Raw genomic sequence first — 19,238 nt, forward strand, 5'->3', positions numbered from 1 at the left:
ATATCGGCAGACAGAACTGTCCAGTCACTGTCTTCTACCCTCTATAGTTATCATTCCTCAGTGGAATAGCTTTTTGTTTTCCTACCGTAGATCTGCTTCTGGATGGAAATCGACTAAAAAGAAGTAGCCTTAATTTCATACAGACAACTACACCTTTACCTTTTGCAGTATACAGCAGGTTATAAAGTGTTTTCCTTGACAACACGGAACAACAAGAACCTTTTTAGTACGCCAGAATTAATGTTAAGGTTTATGTCCAACAGAAGCAGTGGTTTTAGTTCTTTCACCTGCATTTCCCTCTGGGGTTTTTGGTTTTTTTTTTAGCCCAAATGGCGACTGGATATACAATCATTCTGTCTAGGTATTTAGCTTCCCAGTGACAATATTGTTAAGTACTCGAGGCTATGAGAATCAATTTAGGGTCAATGTGATAATCAAAGCAAACTTAAGCTATCTAATAAGGGGAATTGTGCTTTGTTTTAAATGTCATCCATGCCAAAGGAAAAGATGCTACGAGCAAAAAAGCTAAGAGGCTAAGCTAAGAAAATGGTGTTTTACGTTCATCCAAAGCGATTTCTACTAACTCCTTTGGCGTACGTAGGTTGTTTCTCGCGCTCAGTGAAGTCTCTTGAGCCAGTGTGGCATCATACGTGGGCTTGACACTACAGCAGGCCTGTGTCAGTAAAGATAGGTATTAGCAGCCAGATATATAATGATAAAATACCCCTAAGCTATTTACTACTTGTTCTGTGACGCTGCCTCTTTATAATAGCCTAAAGAATGTGCTTTCAGAAGATTTTTTAATATCAGTGGTATGAAATTAAGAAGAAATCCACACTGGAAAAGGTTTCGAATATCAGAAGAACTTCTGAATTTGTTTTTTATTTCATCTGTATAGCCTCAAAGGTAAAAGCACCACTTTGAAGGGAATTAAAGACATTTAAAGTGGTGATATTGGAAATAATTTTCCACTTTTTTTCTTTTGCCCCGGTTTCCAAAACCATCTTTGACTGAAGATCATAACGTCATAAGCAGAGACAAAGTGCTGTGTTCCTTTTAAAGGTATATGTCCTGTTTCTGGGGACTCACTAATTGTCAAGTATTAACAGTTTTTTCAGTCTAAGACTGTTTATCTTCAAATTTGGCCTTAAGGTGAGGAAGTTAAAATAATGGTAAGAATCTTTTGGGAAATAGACTTATTCACTGTTGAGTTAGATGAGAAGTTTGATACCACACTTGTGTCTGTATGCTTAATATGAAGCTAGAGCCAGAAGACAGTTAGCTTAGCATGAAGACTGGTAGCAGAGGGATACAGCTGGCCTGGCTCCGTCCAAAGGTAATAAATCTGCCTATTTGCAACTCTAAAGCTCACTGATCAAGCTGTTTTATATTTTCGTTTTAAGCCATACAAAAAATGAAGTTTAAAAAAAACAAGTTATGGTTTTACAGACGGTTATGTGCTAAAACTATATTTTGGCCGGGCACAGTGAAGTCACTGTGCCCTTTTTTCATACCATACTTTCATACACAAAATATAAAGTATAAAAAGTATTCTCCTGCTGCCAGTCTCTATGCTAAACTAAGCTAATTGTATCTTGTATGATTAATCCATACAAAAAAATGACAAGAGACTAGCTGGATTTTTTACCTCTGGACAGAGCCAGGCTAGCAGTTTCCCCCGTTTCCAGTCTTTATGCTAAGCTAAGCTAAGCTAACTGCTTCTTCGCTGTCGCTTCATGTTTAGCATATGGACATGAGAGTGATATCGATCTTCTAATCTAACTCTCAGTAAGAAAGCAAATAAGCATATTTCCCAGAATGCCAAACTGTTGCTTTAAAGGAGCCGCTGCCTTAGCGATGGTTTTGGAGAACTGGGAAAACATTCTACAAAGCAGGATTAAATAAAGCAGTAAGACAGGAACTCTGAGACAAAAATCTTAGGTAAGTCCTCATATTTTAAATAGTCAGATATGGACATTGGGGACGTATCAAACAATGTGGTATCTGGATCCTGCTTGTAGAATATCTTCCAGCCCTGGGCTCTAGTCTAGCAAAGCTCTATTTAAATCTATTGCTTCTGTGTGTACGAAGTTGCGAATACAGTGACTCCGCACTGGGACCTGTGTTTCAAAAAGAAAGGGTTGAAAGATAAAAACAATATGTATTTATACTCATTTTTTATGGTAATGTACAAAAAAGAATGACATGTTTTGAAATGAAACATGCTTTTATTGTTAAATTAATCATGCTTTTTAATTTCTCCTGACTTATTTTTATGTTATCATTTAAACTGTTTCTTTTCTTTTGTGTCATCCCTCATTTGACTGATCAACAGTCTCCCCAATTTGTGTCTGAGGTAGTAAGCTATTTTGTGAAATATGAACGACAATGCACCTTATTTGGAATAAGAACGGCTGTTGACTAAGCTGAAAATGTAACCTTCCCTCCCCTGAGCCTTTTGAAATGGCAAACGTCCAATATACTATTATGGGGCTGGTGTGAAAAAACACACATCATATCATATTAAATGAAAGCTCCAGTATGTGCTGTTCTCTCCTCAAAATGACACCACACCAAACTCCATAGTGAAATCTCTCATTTTAATATTGACCTGCCCCTTGCAAGCAAGTGCATAACATAAATATGGCTAAGAGAAATAGTTACATTTACAATGACAACTACAATTAAATGTTTTATTACTAGATACTGTCTCCATTTAGGTTTGTATGAAAATACAGTGCTGAGTTCCATCATGTGCTATTGCCATGCTATTTAAGTTATTAGAAACACAATAAAATTGTGTTTGGATTATGCATTTTGGTGAAATGTGTTCCACATCTGGAACTGTAAAGTATCAGAAAATGGCGAAGATGGAACCAAGGGACTAACTCACAGTATGTTTGGCTACTGACATCCCAAATTATTCCTTTAAGACATCAGACTCAAAAAGGTCTAAAGAGGAGCAGATAGTAATTTTTAAAATTGGCTCACGCTACTCGCTAAGTGCAGAGTGTATGTTGATTACACATTATTTGAAATGAATAGGCAAACCCTTTTTTCTATTTGAAGGATTTTTTTTCGATGGAGTTTGACGTGACGTTCTCTCCCCGTACAACGACTAGTATATGTTTAGAAATAGTGAAATCATGCGTGGAAGGAAAAGACTATAAAGAGTGCATTTAGAGAATCTTCTCTCGCTAGAAGACACTTTTAAATGAATTGCCTTAGCATCTGAGAGATGCCATGGCCCAATTAGCAAGAACAAGTTTTAATCCTGCAGTATTTTACGTGAGCGCTCAAGCTTGACAGAAATGTTTATGGGATGGAAGAAAGAACCCTCAGGTGCTCAAGTTGTAAAGATTCTGTGCTTTTTCCAAGAGAAAACTGGAAACAGATTCATCTGAATAACAGACTGATACCTGAAACAGGCTTTCCCCACCCGATGTCGTGTGTACTCCAGTGGTAGTGCTTACTCTCAAGGGGTGTCCTCTTGTGGTGTGTCAGGGTCAACATGTCCACATGTCCTTCTGTGTCCCCACTGAAAACACCATCCACCTCATCCCAATATAGCTCAGAAAAAGAGGACTGAATGCTGTTGTATCAATCTCAAATCTAGTTATGTTCAAAATTACTGTATTGCCCATTTCAGAATTTAGTGCCTTTTTTGGACAGTAGACTGTTCTGTAATTAAGATGTAGTATATATACATTTTTTTGTACAGTTTCTTTGTTCATTTTTTTAACTTGTGTTTATTTTAGTATGATATATATAATGTACAAGAGAATAAAGCTATATCAATGAGACTTTCAGGGTTTAGTATCTTGTTTGTTACAAATATCTGTACACAGACTCATCACACACTGGCTGACGGGAGCAGAATGAAATTTATTTAACAATATAAAAAGTTGATTTTCCTTTTCATTATCAATATCATGTCTTCATCTTTAAATAAATACACATTCAGGTAGTCAAAATGATCAACTTGAATGCACAAGTATAAAATATCTTATTTACCAGGAAAAGAAATTGAATACTAAATGCATTACAACCAACAAAATCCCTCAAGTATCCTTATCGTGTACAAATCAACAGGTTCCCATACACACAGTAGAATTCAAAACTTGCTAGTGATAAAAAGATTTTTAAAAAAAACAACAAAACTGCCACACATCATCTCTCTTTAAAATTAAGTCACTTCCAATCAATCTTGACACACTTGCTTGGAGACAACGCTGATTATTAAAAACAATTTCAGTAGAGTTCGTCTGAAAAGTGAGTGCGAGTTTTTTTCCTAAAAAAAAAAAAAACAGTAGAAATACACATTCAAGAGCTAAAATAAGCTCCAGTTAAACCGTTTCCAACCTACCAGTAGCACAGAATTTGGTGGTATATCACTAAGGCACGTTTGCTGAGTAGTAGTCGTAATATCTCAAGGCACAAGACTAAAAGGACAGTCGAACAGTCCCATCAAACAATACCAACAGGTATAAAGCAATTTACGACACTTCACTTGGAAGTCGTTCCAAACATGCAGCTGCATAAAAACATTTTGAACAGTAGAAATATGAGCACATGAAAGGTGTTGCGTAACCTTTTTCACGGCGCACAGTAATCCAGTGAACTTTAGATACTTTTAACATTTAACCCCATATGCAAATATACTTTTGCCCGGCAAGTGGAATAACACATTCAAAGAAGTCCTTTGATTGTAATCTAATGTCACTGGAATAAATCCATTTCAAAATGAGACATCCGCCATTTAAATAGAAACCAATTACAGAGAAATTGTTATTTGCATCTACATACCTAAAAACATTCACATTTTCTGATAAAACATTCAATAACTAAGTACATTAGGTAGGGATACAGTCCTTTCTGTTCCCTCTCCCATCAGAGGAGTGCAGAGTGACTCATCTTGTCTCAAGAATCTGCCCAAATAAAACACTATATTGTCACTCTTTCTGAAAGCTTACCCTATAATCACATCAACCAGCTGCTGCATGTGGGGTAATCGGTGGGTGTCCAGCAATTAGCCAGACACTGAGCCTCTCAAGTGTTCCAGGACTTGCGGTTCTCTCCTCTGCTGCGGCCGGTTGATGCCCCACCGACTTCACCTTTGGCCAGAGCGGTAAGGGCTGCCAGGTTTGGGCTGGATCCAGACAGGTTGGCACTGTGACGCTTGTGCTGCTGGCGACGGCGCTTGGCACCACCCCGGCTCACCCTGTCTGGCCTTACCAGCACGCCATAACCGGGGTTACAGTGGAAGTAGTGCTTGCCACCCACTGAACCGTCATTCTTTCCTGGATAAAGACAGACAAATGGTTTGTCTGAGATTCAGACTGGCGATAGGAATTATAATGTATGTGAAGATTGCACTAAGGTCAACTAAAATGCATCAAATAGCAGGACTGGGCACTGTTCTACTCACCTGCTGGTACCTCCAGTTCCACTCCCACCCAGGTACCTTTTGCAAAATCTGTGGGTCCAACATAACGGACGGTGCCGCTCTTATTGGTTCCCACGGTCACAAACTCCCCTTCTTTCAACCAGTCAGGAAGAACTGTGGTAGCAGCTGCATCTCCTTCCTCAGAGTCGGAAATAATCTCCAGGCTTTCCATCGGCACGGAGAGGTTAAGTCCTGCCCCAAGGCTGCTGGCCCGGTCCACCTGTGCGGGCTTATCATCCTCTTCCTCCTCCTCACCCAGAATACGCTGAAAGGACTTGAGGTCTGATGACTTCACTTTCTGGATCTTGAAGGGGTTTGCAACTGAGGCGTCAGGTTTGGCAGACTGCACGCTGGACAGAGAAGGAGCTGGAGCTGTGGTGGCTTTTGTAGATGCAGGGGCTTCCTCTTGGACTGAGGATACAGTTGGGATGGAGGTGCCATTTGGGTTTGAGTCCTCAGAAGTGTCTTGTTCCTCGGATGAAGCTGGAAGAACCAGATCTCCAGATGGGGCAGGAGCTGGAACCAAGACCTCTGACACAACTGAGATCAGGTCTGGAGCTGGATCTTGAGCACTGTCAAGGGTTGTTTGGTCTCGTTTGGGCTGCTGTGGCTGTGGGACGATTGTTTCAGACTGACTTTGACCTTCTTGTCCAGGCGACTGTGTCTCATAGTGGGTTGACATTTCAGCTTCTGTCTTGTCTGCGGCAGCTAGCTCAAACTCTTCTGTCGGGGTTTCTGGTTTTGAGTGGTCTGTTTCTGAAAATTCTATCTGTTTGGTTTCATTCTCTTGTACTAACAATGAATCTTTCAGTGGCTCCAAATTGTCTAATTGTTCTGATCCAATATGGTCAATTGTTGAGTCTTGCTTTTGTTTGGTCTGGCATGGTACATCTGATTCTGCAACTGAATCAGGCTCTCCTTGCTCCTTCAACCGGACCGATGGAGACTGATTCGGTTCTTGTTGACTCAGGTTTGAATCTGACGGAGTATAGTCAAGTTTGGACGGTGGCGAGTCAGTCCTCTCTTCAGCAGCGGTGTTGTCCAAAACCAGCCATGACTCCTGATGCTCTGAATGGTCCACAAGAATAGATTCAGGATAAGTGTCAGATTGTGTCACTTTATTGTCCTCTTCCTCTTCATCCGGCACCGCCTCGAAGCCGTCGGCTCTGCTGCCGGATGACGGAGGCAGGTCCCAGCTCAGTGTGTAGACGTCTGACAGAGTGGCTGTAGATATGCTAGTCGAAATGTATCCGCTTGATGCTTCGCTCACTGGGCTGGGGGTGGAGTCTTCCGTCTCTGGGATGATTGGCGGTGGGAGGGGCACGGATCTGGGGCTCTCTGTTTGGAGGTCGGGAGGAATGATTTCCTCAATGGGAACCTAAGAGGGAAACCATGGCAACGAAGGTATTTGTCACTCAAAATGCAGCAAAAGGCTCAATCCCTGTCTGAAGTTAAGCCTCAATTCTAACAGTTACCTTCCAAGAGATTCACGCTCATCTTTTATTATACATGTCAGATTGTTCTCTGCCAGACCAAAACCACTGATAAAACGTCTAGTCTGTAGGAGTTACATTACTGCACAATCAGTTTGAATTACTGATTAGAATGTGCTTATTAACACATCCAGCAGATACACAGGAACATCTCTGTCCACCTGGCAAAGGTTTTGGTCTCAACCAACTCAGCAGCAGTCGGTTTTATCTGAGCTTTTTCACTCAAAGAAGCTGCTGCAGAAAACAACGTTGATGAGAGCCATGAGAGTGAACCAAAACAGTTAAGTTGTGAGACATAAAAACCAAAACAATGTGCTGAAAGATGCTAAAGAGTTTGGTGATTATTTTTTGTGGGTTCATCATTACAAGTGACCTCTTTCACATAATACGTAGTCTTCCTATCCATTGTTAGCATACAAATTTTGATTAGAGCACCTTTAAAAGAGATCTCTACCAACCTGTTAAGACATGAACCAAAAACCTCATATAAGCTCTCACTGAAATCTGAAGGACATAATAAGAACAAAATAAGAGTAAAATAATAATAAAAGCAGTATAATGATGAAAACAGATAGCTACAGAGTAATTACTGAGAAAAGTGTTTGTAATTGAGTGTGGAGGTTTCCAAAGTAAGGCTACATATTATCCATATTTTGGATTCAATAGTTCCTGCTAGGAAAATATGCCTTTTCCAAGATGACAAATGCACAGTATGGCCACATCCAGGGTTGGAGAACTTACTGGCTGCTGTTTGCTCATGCCCTCTTCAACACTGGCTGACTGCACCATGATGCGAGGCAAACTCTGCGGCAGGAAGGGAATTTATTCAGTTAATGACATTTCAAATAAAAACAATCTTGAATCTGTATATTAGCGGCGCGCGGCCGTCGAGCAGATTGCAAGATGTAATCACAAGCAAGTCTGTGTCTTTTCCGTCCAGTTCGACCCGGAGATTAGATATTAATATAAGCCTGTAGATTTCCACACCTGTTCATTACACAGTGTGCATGAAGTGGCGATTAGCTACTGTGAGGGAATTAAAAAGCTCAGGCTTCAGCATGACAGTGAGACAGAAAACAGAGCCTGTGGGGGAAAAAAGTTAATCTACGATTCTAAAAAGACGTCAGATACTGCTTCCTCTGGCAGCCTCACAGAATACTAAACTAGGATAACTAACTAGGCCAGTTGGCCATCTGTTACAATATATTAGGACTGCACAGACGTGACATATGTGCGAGTTATCAGTTTGGTGCATCAGTATATTAGAAAGGAGAAAGATATCCAATTTATTGCTGTGATCAGCAGTCAAGATGTTGATATGAGATGCAGGAAGTGCAATAAAAATATTTGTTCATCAGATCATTCAAAGAGATAATCATGATAAACTGGTAAAACAATCAGGATAATTGCACCATAATTATAATTGCACCCATAATCATCAGTATTCTAGTTACCTCTTTAACACTCGATATGATCAGTCAGATGATTAAATGTTGTGTGATTTGCTTCTTAACATTTCTTTTTTTAGTTTCTGAAGAGGGTAATAGAAAAAAAATCATCTTATTATATCTTGACATATTTGAAGATGTTTAATAAATTAGGACAATTGTTTGACTGTGTGCTTAACAGACACAGTCACAGGATATTAATCAGGATGATTGTTTGACTCTCATGCAGCCCTGACACCACATTCTTCAAACACTGCTGATCAAAATTAAGTCGTTTGATTCGGGTCTCTTTGTACTTTTGTTCTGAGCAGAACGACAACCTACATGGACAACATGTCTACCATTAGAGAGCAGGTCAAAGACAGGTATCCTATCCCTCTCTGGCTCAGGGCAGTGAACCTGTAAGTCAACACAACACGTCAGGTGCACAAGAAAGGCCGCCTATTCTGTAATTTAACATGGACGTATTAAAAAAAAAAAAAAGAAGACTAATAAGGATTGAAGAAATGTAGCCGGCACATTAAAACAATTTTTATCTATCAGTCAGATGTATTTTAAGACTTTTGGGGCTTGTCCAAGTCAAGTCTAAAGGCATTGAGGTCAAGTTCAAGTCACATATCAAGTCATCATAGGCACATTGTTGGTCAAGATGCGGTTGAGTCCAAGTCTACACCTCTGCTGCAGGTGAGATAATTACCGTTAGCAGTCCAGATCTGTAGTTATGTTTTTTTTTTTTTACATGGCAGCTTTAACACAGTCTCGAACATTTGAGCTGCAGTTCATCGATGCGACCAGACTTTGGATAAGGGATTTGTTAAGTGAAAGAAATCTGTCTAGTGTACAATGAATTCACTCATGCAATTTCTGTCAACAGCCTGCTAATATTTGTAATACTCGAGGCTTTTGTTTTCGTGTTGACCTTTCTGAACATCTGTGGCAGGCAGGGTGGAGTGAAGCGCTAATTAGGGCGATGGCCTCAAACAATGCACCAACAAGGCCCGACGGGTTTCCATTTCAACCAAACACCACAGCACATGATTTCCCTGATTAGCTCCCCTCCGCGGCTCAAGGTGCTAATCAGTCAAATCAGATGCTGTAGCGTTTGGCTGCGATGAAAAAGCCGCACACTCTCCGGGTCTCGATGGCACATGATTGGAGATCAGTGCAGTGGATGAGGAGGTGGCAAGGAGCGGGGGGTGGGGGGTGACGGAGGTTCACCTGCTCCTAATTAATCCTCCTCTACACTCAGTGTGCTCCTGTCTCAGTAGGGGCTGTTTGTGGAGTCTCAAACATTATACAGCACGTCAATCACTCGGGAGACACTAACTAGTGTTAGTCTAAACCCGGGTATACTCAAGTAGCCTGGGTTTGATTCGACAAACATGTCATGACTCAGATTGACAGTCAACTTCTTCTTATTACAAAGTTTAAGTTGTTTACTGGAGCATTTAAACCGCAGTAGAACTTTTCACAGGAATATTTTACTAATTTATATTGATCTTTCCACTGCGACATGGAACATCAGTTGCAGGGGTTTCAAAAGGTTTGTGTCCACAGCTTAACCAAATGAGGCCTTAAAGGGGTACTCCAGCAATGTAGTATTGCTTCCATAAAGTTGGGGGATGCAGGAGACTGATTAAAAAAAAATGCTAGATTTATTTCATGCTGAAGCCTACGTTTCCCATCATGCAACTTGTATTTTGTTGTGACACATTCATGTCATGTGGGAGTTACTGGGGTTTTTTTTCAGTTTCTGACTTGTTCCTCAGTAAATATGACTAAGGAACTGGATATATCTGACAATGCAGATGTCACATGGCAGCCAAAGTCCATTCTTCAAAGTAGGTAAATTTAAAGGATGTAGTGCTACAGTTTATTGACATGGCGCAGTACTTTTACGGTACTCGCATGACCAAGTCTGCAATCATAAAGCCATCTCGAGTTGTCCACTGACTCAAGTCTCTTCCATCTCTTCGTATTTATGGACAACCCGAACTAATTTCAAAGTTAACTTGCGGTTGAGTAAATACTGTAAAAACTGCTGTATTTTTAGTATCGACTGGTCAATGGATTGTATATAAGGAAACCAGAAACGACCTCAGACTACACCCCAATGAAGGCAGGATGAATGAAAATGTTTGGTGAAGACAGCAAAGGTGTACTTGAGAAGAGTTCTGCCTCCAAACCTTAAAAACATGATGTCTACACAAAGGCGCGCTTTTTTTAATTCCTCCTTTATGATAACGTTTATCACTTCTCTTTTTTGTAAACTTCTGAAAACCACTCATCTAGAGCACTGAGGCATTTATACACGTCTATCTATATTTATGTTTTCATCTACGTATGCTCTGTTTCCATGACAACAGAGGAAATAGGACTAGCTGCCGACGAGTAGAGGGGATATTTAGATTCAGGCTGCAATGATGCACACAAACTTTAAATCCCTGATAAGACGGCGAGCAGAGTACAAGCTTAAATCCACGACTGAATGAGTGTACCTCCTGATGGACAGCTGTCTGGTCTCCACTCTCTTCCTTCCCACCAGGAAGCAGTGACTTCAGCAGCTTGGGTACGGCCTTCACTGGAGGGAGATAAGACAAGGCAAAGCCTGAATGCACTGATGGAGAAAAAGAAGAGAAGAAGAGCGGGAGGTTTCGGGAGCAGAGATGAAGAAAACAAGGGGCAGGAGGAAGAAGGAAAGCAGGAAAAGATTTGTGAGGCAGGGAGGAGGGGAATTGAGAGATGTGTTGGCAAAGAGGAAAACAAGTGCCAAATTAAGATTCAGAGCTAAAGGACAGATATAGTTGTCCGCCGGCTAAAACAAAAAACAAAAACAGAGCTGATGACATCAAAGGCAGCAAATATGGAAAGGATCCATTAGATGATAAAAGGTTTGTATCAGTCGTACCTGTCTCTGGGTTCAGGTTCTCGGATATGGAGCTGGGCAGCGTGCGTCTAGACGAAGGAGGCGCCATAGAAAGGTCCTGGTGGCTCTCCCAGCCCTGCACAAACACAAACACACACACAAACACAAACACAAACACAAACACACACACACACACACACACACACACACACACACACACACACACACACACACACACACACACACACACACACACAGGGGGGGGGGGAAGACACAAGAGAGCGTTTCTATAATCTGTAACCTTTAGCAGCCTCTACTGGCGACCAGGGAGAACTGCAACAACACTGCAGCAGTCATGTCAACCATTTATCCATTACTTTTAGCGACATCAACCATTTATCTATTATTTTTAGCTAATTACTTCACCTGTTCACCATTACCATGTATGCACTACCCAACACATTATCTTTAGCTAACTGTTGACGTGCTTGCTAACTGGTTTTCACGCACTCTCATATGAATTTTATTTTTGGGATTTATTTTGCTCTTCATATTAATGTAATACTGCAAGTGGAAATTACATATGATTTCACATATTCTAAGACTGTGACCTCAAACATTTTAGCTGTGTCCAGTTATTATTGTGTACAGACACCAGACATGGCTCCAGAAATCTTCCCCCTTTCGCGATGGCCTGTCCAGTGTCTGGCTGTTAAAATACAAAATAACTTAAATGTCGAAGGTGCCGATAGTAGCATTAATTCCTTTTATATGTAGGTGATATATTACTGGGTCTTATTTCTATATGTATTTGAGTTATGAGCATAACCACTGTTTCCTTCTCACACTGTCTCGACTGTTTTAGAGTCCTGGACGGGTAAAAACTCAGTATTAAAGTAAAAACAGTATTTCACAATAAAAAGCAAAGACTAAAGAAAAATCAGGGAACATAAAAATAACTTGTGTAGCACGTATTATTTTTTTTCTTATTTCCTATCTTGTAAATCATCTTGTGACCCCTCAGGTTTATATTTGGACTCCTTGAGGGGTCTGGTCCATAGGTTGGGAACCACAGGACATGACAGATATAAAATGAGTATTTAGACTTTGGTGGAATACTCAGTTTTTGATTTGTTAAGGGTGAATTGTGAAGCATCAAAACCCAAGTCATGCTGTGGAACCAGTGGGGAAAAAACCCAAAAACAATCTATATAAATACTTGACGTAGTTACTGCATCAGTCTATATTATGGAAAACGACATAAACAGAAAACTCATATGAAAAATAGAACTGTGAGACTAAGACATGATAAATAAATGAGACGATTAGCGGACATGACTTATGTGTCTCACCTTGAAGTCATTGAGCTTATGAGTGGAGGAGAAGAGATCCAGACTGCTGGCTGACAGCTGGTTAAAGGGGGTTAGAGGGTTAGAGGCAGGGTGTTAGTGAGACAGGCTGACAGCAGGGAAGAAGGAACAAAACCTGAATCCCAGAATACAAACAAGCCAAAAATTATTTACTCTGTCTTGTAGTTAGTGGTAGTGTAAAAGTTGTGAGCAGACACCAGATCAGTTCAGTGTGGTCAGAAAAGGCAGAGTTGAGTTCATGTAAGTGATGGAAGGAAGGTTTTTGTTTCGGTAACTAAAATATAACATCTGTTCAACAGTTCCATGATCGAGAGAGACCTCAGAGGACAGTCAAACGCTGGACAGACTCCTCCTATGCTTCTATTAACTACCTGTTTAGGTTATAACCGCCTCTGTTCCTTTAATGTTTGGGTCAAAACAAAATAAAACTCTCTTACCCGGTTGACGTTTGGAGAGCTCAGGCAGCGTCTGGGAGGTTTCCCTCTGACTGCCAGCTGTTCCCTCACAGCCACCTCCTACACACACACACACACACACAAACAAATGTGTTTTGAAAGCATTTATAATTGTGTGTTTTAAGGAAACACTATCACGTAGTGTCTCTGTTTGGATGTTTTGTATTATGTGGATTAATCAGCTCTTTTTTTTTTTGGCAGGGTAGAAAAGAAAATGTTCCAATTCCGGCTCTAGATGACATTTTCCAAAATTGCATCAAGAGTGAAAAAGACAACGAGCATTTAATGTGCTCATACTGCGGAGAAATATCAATCAAAGGAACGTGGTTAAATGAGAGACTGCTCAGACATTTAGGCATTTCTGAGTGAGCTAAATGGTTTAATATGGTTTTAATGTTCGGAGATTCACATCTCAGGCGTTCATGAAGTGCATTTCCTGACCTGTCTGAGTCTGTCCAGAGTGAGGACGTTCTCCACAGCTAGGACGCTGCGGAGGTATTTCTCTATGGCTGCCTCACTGTCGGCCGACTGGTCGTCCTCAGTGCTGGCAGCCAGCCTGGCCAACATCTCCCTGTCCTCTGGACCGTGGATGTCCTGCAGGAGCAGGGAGACAGAATGTAAGGGGGCAGGGTACGCCAGCTCTTGATGCTGGGGTGTCATTTATTCACATTATCCTGCCTATCACACCAATGCTTATCACAATAATAAAGGTTTTATTACCAGTCTTTCACAAGCTTCCACTGCTGTCATAAAATTACTGCAAAAACTGGAAATGTAATTAAAGCAAAATAAAGGACTACAGTACACTGGCATCCAGCAGAATGCTTCTCTGGTCAGTTATTTAGAAAACAAAGACCACAGAACGTAGCCAATCAGCATTAAGTATTCAACAATGCTGTGTGAAGAAGTTTAGATACCGTTCATATGGTTAAGTATACCCTGCTTTAGAAAAAGATCGATTTCTAGAAAAATAAGTGCAGTAAAATTATGGTTGCTGATTAAAAACGAATGTAAAACCTGGTTTCGCTTATAAATGTGTGTCAATTAGACTGACAGTGGCATACAGAATTCAAAACTTTTAATTGAGGTTTATTTGTTTGCCTATTTAAAAGTTAGTCTCAGCTCTCTTTGTTTTTCCATTTAAATCCATCGCTGCGAACATGACTGTTAAATTTGTAACACCTCACTAACATGTTTTTGTTTGAACATTAACCTGGGAGGAGGCCAATAGGGATCCCACCGCCCCACTGTAACATTATGACTCAGCACACCATGGCGCATTGCTGCTGCGTGGGTTTCATTAATAAGGGCAGCAATATGGGTTTGTTCTATATAGTTAAAAGTCCCAAAAAATACTGATACATACATATAAGGACAACAACATATTAAGGACATTGATTGTAGTAAATACAATAATATATTCATCAAATTCAGCTTCCAATAAAGTCTAAACAAAAGGCAAGAAGTCATTCTTCTGCATAAAATAAGAATATACAGAATATAGTTCTTCTGATTTGTTTAATAGTCAAGCAGTTTGTCTCTGTGAGCGGCCACTTTGCATCTGTCTTTCAAAGCGATGGATGTGTCAGGAGAGCTCCGTTCTATTCTGCTCTTCTTCAGGGTTTTTTTGAACAAATACGCAGCTGCAGACATGTCTTTATTTTATTTTCTTTCTAACAAATAAGTCTGTGGTCCCGCACTTACCCCTGGGATGTTAGAAACGATTTCAAAGGTGACCCCACAGCCAGGGATGGTGCTGCGCTGAGACATCCTCTTCAGCAGGCTCTGAGCAAAACCCTGCATAAACACACAACCACATTTTCCTTCAGTCAGCTGATGTCTTCATGAGTGGACATGTGAGCAAAATGTGTCATTGATGTCAGCTTCCTCCTGGCCATCGTGCCTCTGGGGGGGGGGCACCCACCTGTCTCCCGGTGACATTGACGCAGATGCGCTTCCTGAGCACCAGCTGCATGTGGGCCGGGTGGCTCAGCTGAACCACTGTGCGGACCGTCAGGTAGACCCTCTGGTCAGCCGACGTCACGCGACTCAGCTGGGGGCACTCGTGGACAGTCGAGTCCCAGGAGGCCTCCACCTTCACCTGGAACACATTAAAAAGCATGGAAAATGAACGACTAAAAGATTCCCCTCCACCCGCTATCCAGGTGGTACATTTGGGATTTGCAAAAGAAAATAAGAGAGATAAGATATAAGGGAGGAAACCTCACAAATCCACACTCTAAATATTGTCGCCTTACCTCTGGATCGTAGTGTTTGACAATATGAAGGTCGAAGAAGTCGTCCTCCTCCTCCCCACAGAGTAATGCATCCAGCCCCCCGGCCAATGGGGCTGAAAGACTGGACTGGAAATCATCAGCTGGAGGGGGGAAAAAAGTGAGAAAGAAAGCGGGTTCAATAGAGCTTTTTTGCCAAATTACGAGCACAAAAGACGGCGAGGAACAACATACCACTGAGATCCAGGAACAGGACAGGAATGTGTGTTTCCATTCCAGGGACAGGAACCCTGTGGAGAAACAATACCATCAGCACAGGGAGTAAACATCTAGTCCATGATGCAGAGGGGATAAATAAAAAAAGTGAACACACCTCTCCACCGGCGCTCCAGGGATGCCGCTGCCAGCCGACGGCACCAGAACGGCGTTGCGTTCTTCGGTGAGCGTCAGGCGACACTCCAGCAGCTGGGACTCCCTTTCAACATCGTCCTCCGACTTATCTACACGCACAAATACAGGTGAGCAAACACGAAGAAGGAAAGGCCGCAAACAAACTATTCATGCAACAACAAACAAACTGATGCACCTTCTTCTGATCTTAAAGGTGATCAGGTATTGATTGCATATGAACACTGATGAATCTAATACATTTGAATGTAATTTGACGACTTATAACTTATAGTTTTAAAACACTGAATATTAAATATTCTACAGCAGGGCTGGGTGATAGGTCTTTATTATTGTTTATTGACATATTATTAAATGGAATTATTACACGATGGTCATATTGTGTTATTATTTTAGAAAAGTTATTTTGTCCAAATTACTGATTCCACACAAAATGTAAATCCAAAACGAACTAAATGATTTATTTAAATTGTTACTATACTATATTATTATACTAATGTTATTCTATAGATTACTCTTATTATTCATTATCTAGATTATTTTAGACCTGATTTTGATTTTGGATATGCCATATAGTTATCATGTATAAATATTATTATTAACGTTGTGATGTTATCCCTTCCCCAGCCCTATTCCATACTGGATGTATTATACTGTAACTACCTACAAGCTCTAACAACCTGCAGCTTCCAAACCATGAAAAGTGTCAGTGTCACATCACTGCCACTTGGTTATGACAAGTGAATGGAGAAAAGCAGTATTTGTGTTTATATATACTGTCAATTATGTACACTGGGAAACACATTTTAATAAACAGAATATGAGAAGAGAAAAATTAAGTACCAGTTGGTGTCTCAAAGCTGAATTACACTGAGCAGATGGAGGAAAAGACTGGAAATATTTCTGGTATCAATCACTTCTGCTTCCACATCAGAGTTGCTGTGTTCATATGTTGTTGTTTTTTTTAGGATGTATGTGCTCCACAGCTGTACCTGGTTTGGAAACTATCTTCTGTAGATGCTGGTCCAGATACTCCTGTCTCTGAGTGAGTGTGACCAGCCACTGTTCCCTCAACCTCTCCAGGTCTACCTCCTACACACACACAGACACACACACACACACACACACACACACACACACACACACACACACACACACACACACACACACACACACACACATTAGTTGTATCAGAAACAGACGTTTTTTGATTTCACCGTTTACTTTCTCAAAGTTTAGCCACTTGCCATTTCCCTGCCCCGTTATAACCAAACTATGATGCATCTTTATGATTGATCATCTACTTACTTGGTAGCTATCCATTTCTTCATCCCCACCCTGAAATTTAAATTGAGAGAGAAACGGTTAAAGAGTCGAACCGAAAAACAGACAGAAAGGGGGAGTCTGAGGAAAGGTGGTCATTTCATATCCTTTCTTTTCCATATCATCACATTTTGAATGAATATCAACAACTGATTATATTTCCTCCTCACCCATTGTGATTCGCTGCCTCTGGAGGGACGCATCTGTTGGACCTTTATGTCTCCAATGGATACCGAGAGGATGGAGGCGGTGATGAGGGGCATGGTGCCCGAGTCTGATACTGAACGCACCTCCACCTGGACCCGACGGGACTGACCCTGGAGGTACAGATTTACATGAGAGGATAGTAATATATTCTGACCTCAGTTCACTCATCTGTTCACATAATAAAGTATAATAATAGAAAAGTGCTCCTATTCAAAATGAATAAAACCACTAATACAAATCATTTTCACATCTACAAACAAACAAAGATCCATGACACCTGTCGCAGCTGGAAGATGCCTCCTGTGCGGACGTCTTTAGCAGGAAGAACCTCCACAGCAGTGAACTCTCCCGCCTCGTTCAGCTCCATCAACTGCACCCACAGCTCCAGCTGGCGGGTCACCTCACTCCACCTGCAGGTGCAGCATGGACACACATCAGAACATTATATTAATACACAGCATGCTTTGTAGATATTGATGTTTTTGTGTATCAACTATCATCAATTCATGTCAACACTTTAGCATCACTGATAATATGAGATGTAAAATAAGACACCCAGAAAAAACAATGTGTATGTGTCAATGTGTCTCCTATATACTAACTACAATCATGTTATATTACATTATATTATAGTATGCAGTACATTCATACTAAGGAATGCCACTGTCCCACTATGGCGGCAAATCCTAGAAAAAACAATTTTACTCGCTATGTGTGAAGTACCAACTTTTGAAATTAGCAGTGTTGAAATTGCAGCTCAATAAAATTTATGTCCTATATACCAACGGACAACATGATATGATAACCCACCTCTCGGGTTTACAAGGCCTAATTTTCTCACTTTTTAAAGAATGGAACTTTAGCTTTGAGTGCTTTCTGAATCGATTTCGATGACTGCATGGTTGTGTGCGTTTGTGTCACTGCACCTTTCTCTGAGGGACCTGGTCTTGGCTTGAATCACGCCGAGGTCCCACAGTGCCAGGTTCCGGCGATGGTTGACCTGCTTGTGGCCGTACACTTCAATGGCCACCGCCCCCTCGGCCAAAAACTCCACAAACTCCTCCGACACCGGCACCGACAGCTCCTAAAAGATTAGAAAAACAAAAACAGGGATTTACATGTTATTGTTGCCATTTTTTCCCTTTATTGTAGTTAACTTCCAGTATTGGTGTTAAATGTTAAAAGTTTATTGTATTTGTTTCTCAAATGGTGACAAAAGCTGGATTTGTTTTTTTCAATTGGTGAAATGTGACAAAACTACAAAAACGTTACATAGACGATACACTGATATCAAGACAAAACAATTTAAGTGACACATAAAACAAACTGATAGAGTGGGGCGGGGGTGGTAAACGTTGTCTTAGTGATATTGAGTGTTACCATGGTGCTGTCGAACACCACGGTGCACTGAGGGTCTCTGGAGGCGGAGGACGAGCTGGACGGCGCCACTTCTGGAGCGCTGAACACCGGCTCCTCCTGCCCCCAGAAGTGGTACTGGCAGAAGACAAAGTTGGACAGGTGGCGAGGCAGACCATTGGCCTGGAGGATTTTCACCTGACAGAGAGAGAGAGAGAACATGAGGAAATGCACTCACCTACGCAGACAATGATAAACAAACACTATGATTTGTCATTCTAGTTTCTAGTTTGAATCTCAGGGTATAAGGAAAAGCCTTTATGTATTTTAAGCACCTGACAAGGTTTAGAAATGTGTTGGTTTGTTAAACTGGACTTCAGTTTGGCTCTCTCCTAAAAACAAGAAATAATTTCTATGCACAGGGAAAAACACCTTCGGTCAAAACGTAAGACCTCCTGACTTTGTTTTTATGTCATCTCATCACAGAAATAAAACGGAAGCAACCAGGATATAAAGCCGAGCCAGAGTTAATTAAACTTGTGAGTTTCCCCAGCTCACTGTACTGTGAAATGTAACAATAGAGAGACAAAACAATCTGGCTGCCTACCAGATCCATTATTAATCTGGAACTA

At 41.0% G+C, this 19,238-nt stretch overlaps 1 protein-coding gene across 1 annotated transcript in view; it reads right to left on the bottom strand.

Moving 5' to 3' along the window:
• Positions 1-3,873: 3,873 nt before the first annotated feature.
• LOC139302724 (kinesin-like protein KIF13B) overlaps positions 3,874-19,238 on the bottom strand; it is a 32,088-nt gene continuing 16,723 nt past the window's right edge. Inside the window, exons 23-42 of the mRNA XM_070926438.1 lie at positions 18,631-18,804; positions 18,177-18,334; positions 17,528-17,660; positions 17,214-17,360; positions 17,029-17,058; positions 16,713-16,812; positions 15,686-15,812; positions 15,547-15,602; positions 15,337-15,455; positions 15,003-15,179; positions 14,783-14,875; positions 13,520-13,672; positions 13,061-13,138; positions 12,606-12,662; positions 11,296-11,389; positions 10,886-11,004; positions 8,712-8,786; positions 7,681-7,743; positions 5,429-6,824; positions 3,874-5,300 (exon numbers count right to left, since the gene is read on the bottom strand). Coding sequence (XP_070782539.1) covers positions 5,050-5,300; positions 5,429-6,824; positions 7,681-7,743; positions 8,712-8,786; positions 10,886-11,004; positions 11,296-11,389; positions 12,606-12,662; positions 13,061-13,138; positions 13,520-13,672; positions 14,783-14,875; positions 15,003-15,179; positions 15,337-15,455; positions 15,547-15,602; positions 15,686-15,812; positions 16,713-16,812; positions 17,029-17,058; positions 17,214-17,360; positions 17,528-17,660; positions 18,177-18,334; positions 18,631-18,804 — 3,600 coding nt within the window. The 3' untranslated portion in view covers positions 3,874-5,049. The remainder of the gene's footprint in view (positions 5,301-5,428; positions 6,825-7,680; positions 7,744-8,711; positions 8,787-10,885; positions 11,005-11,295; positions 11,390-12,605; positions 12,663-13,060; positions 13,139-13,519; positions 13,673-14,782; positions 14,876-15,002; positions 15,180-15,336; positions 15,456-15,546; positions 15,603-15,685; positions 15,813-16,712; positions 16,813-17,028; positions 17,059-17,213; positions 17,361-17,527; positions 17,661-18,176; positions 18,335-18,630; positions 18,805-19,238) is intronic.

Source organism: Enoplosus armatus, chromosome 19 (assembly GCF_043641665.1).
Source record: "Enoplosus armatus isolate fEnoArm2 chromosome 19, fEnoArm2.hap1, whole genome shotgun sequence".
In the NCBI taxonomy this organism is placed as follows: Eukaryota; Metazoa; Chordata; class Actinopteri; order Centrarchiformes; family Enoplosidae; genus Enoplosus; species Enoplosus armatus.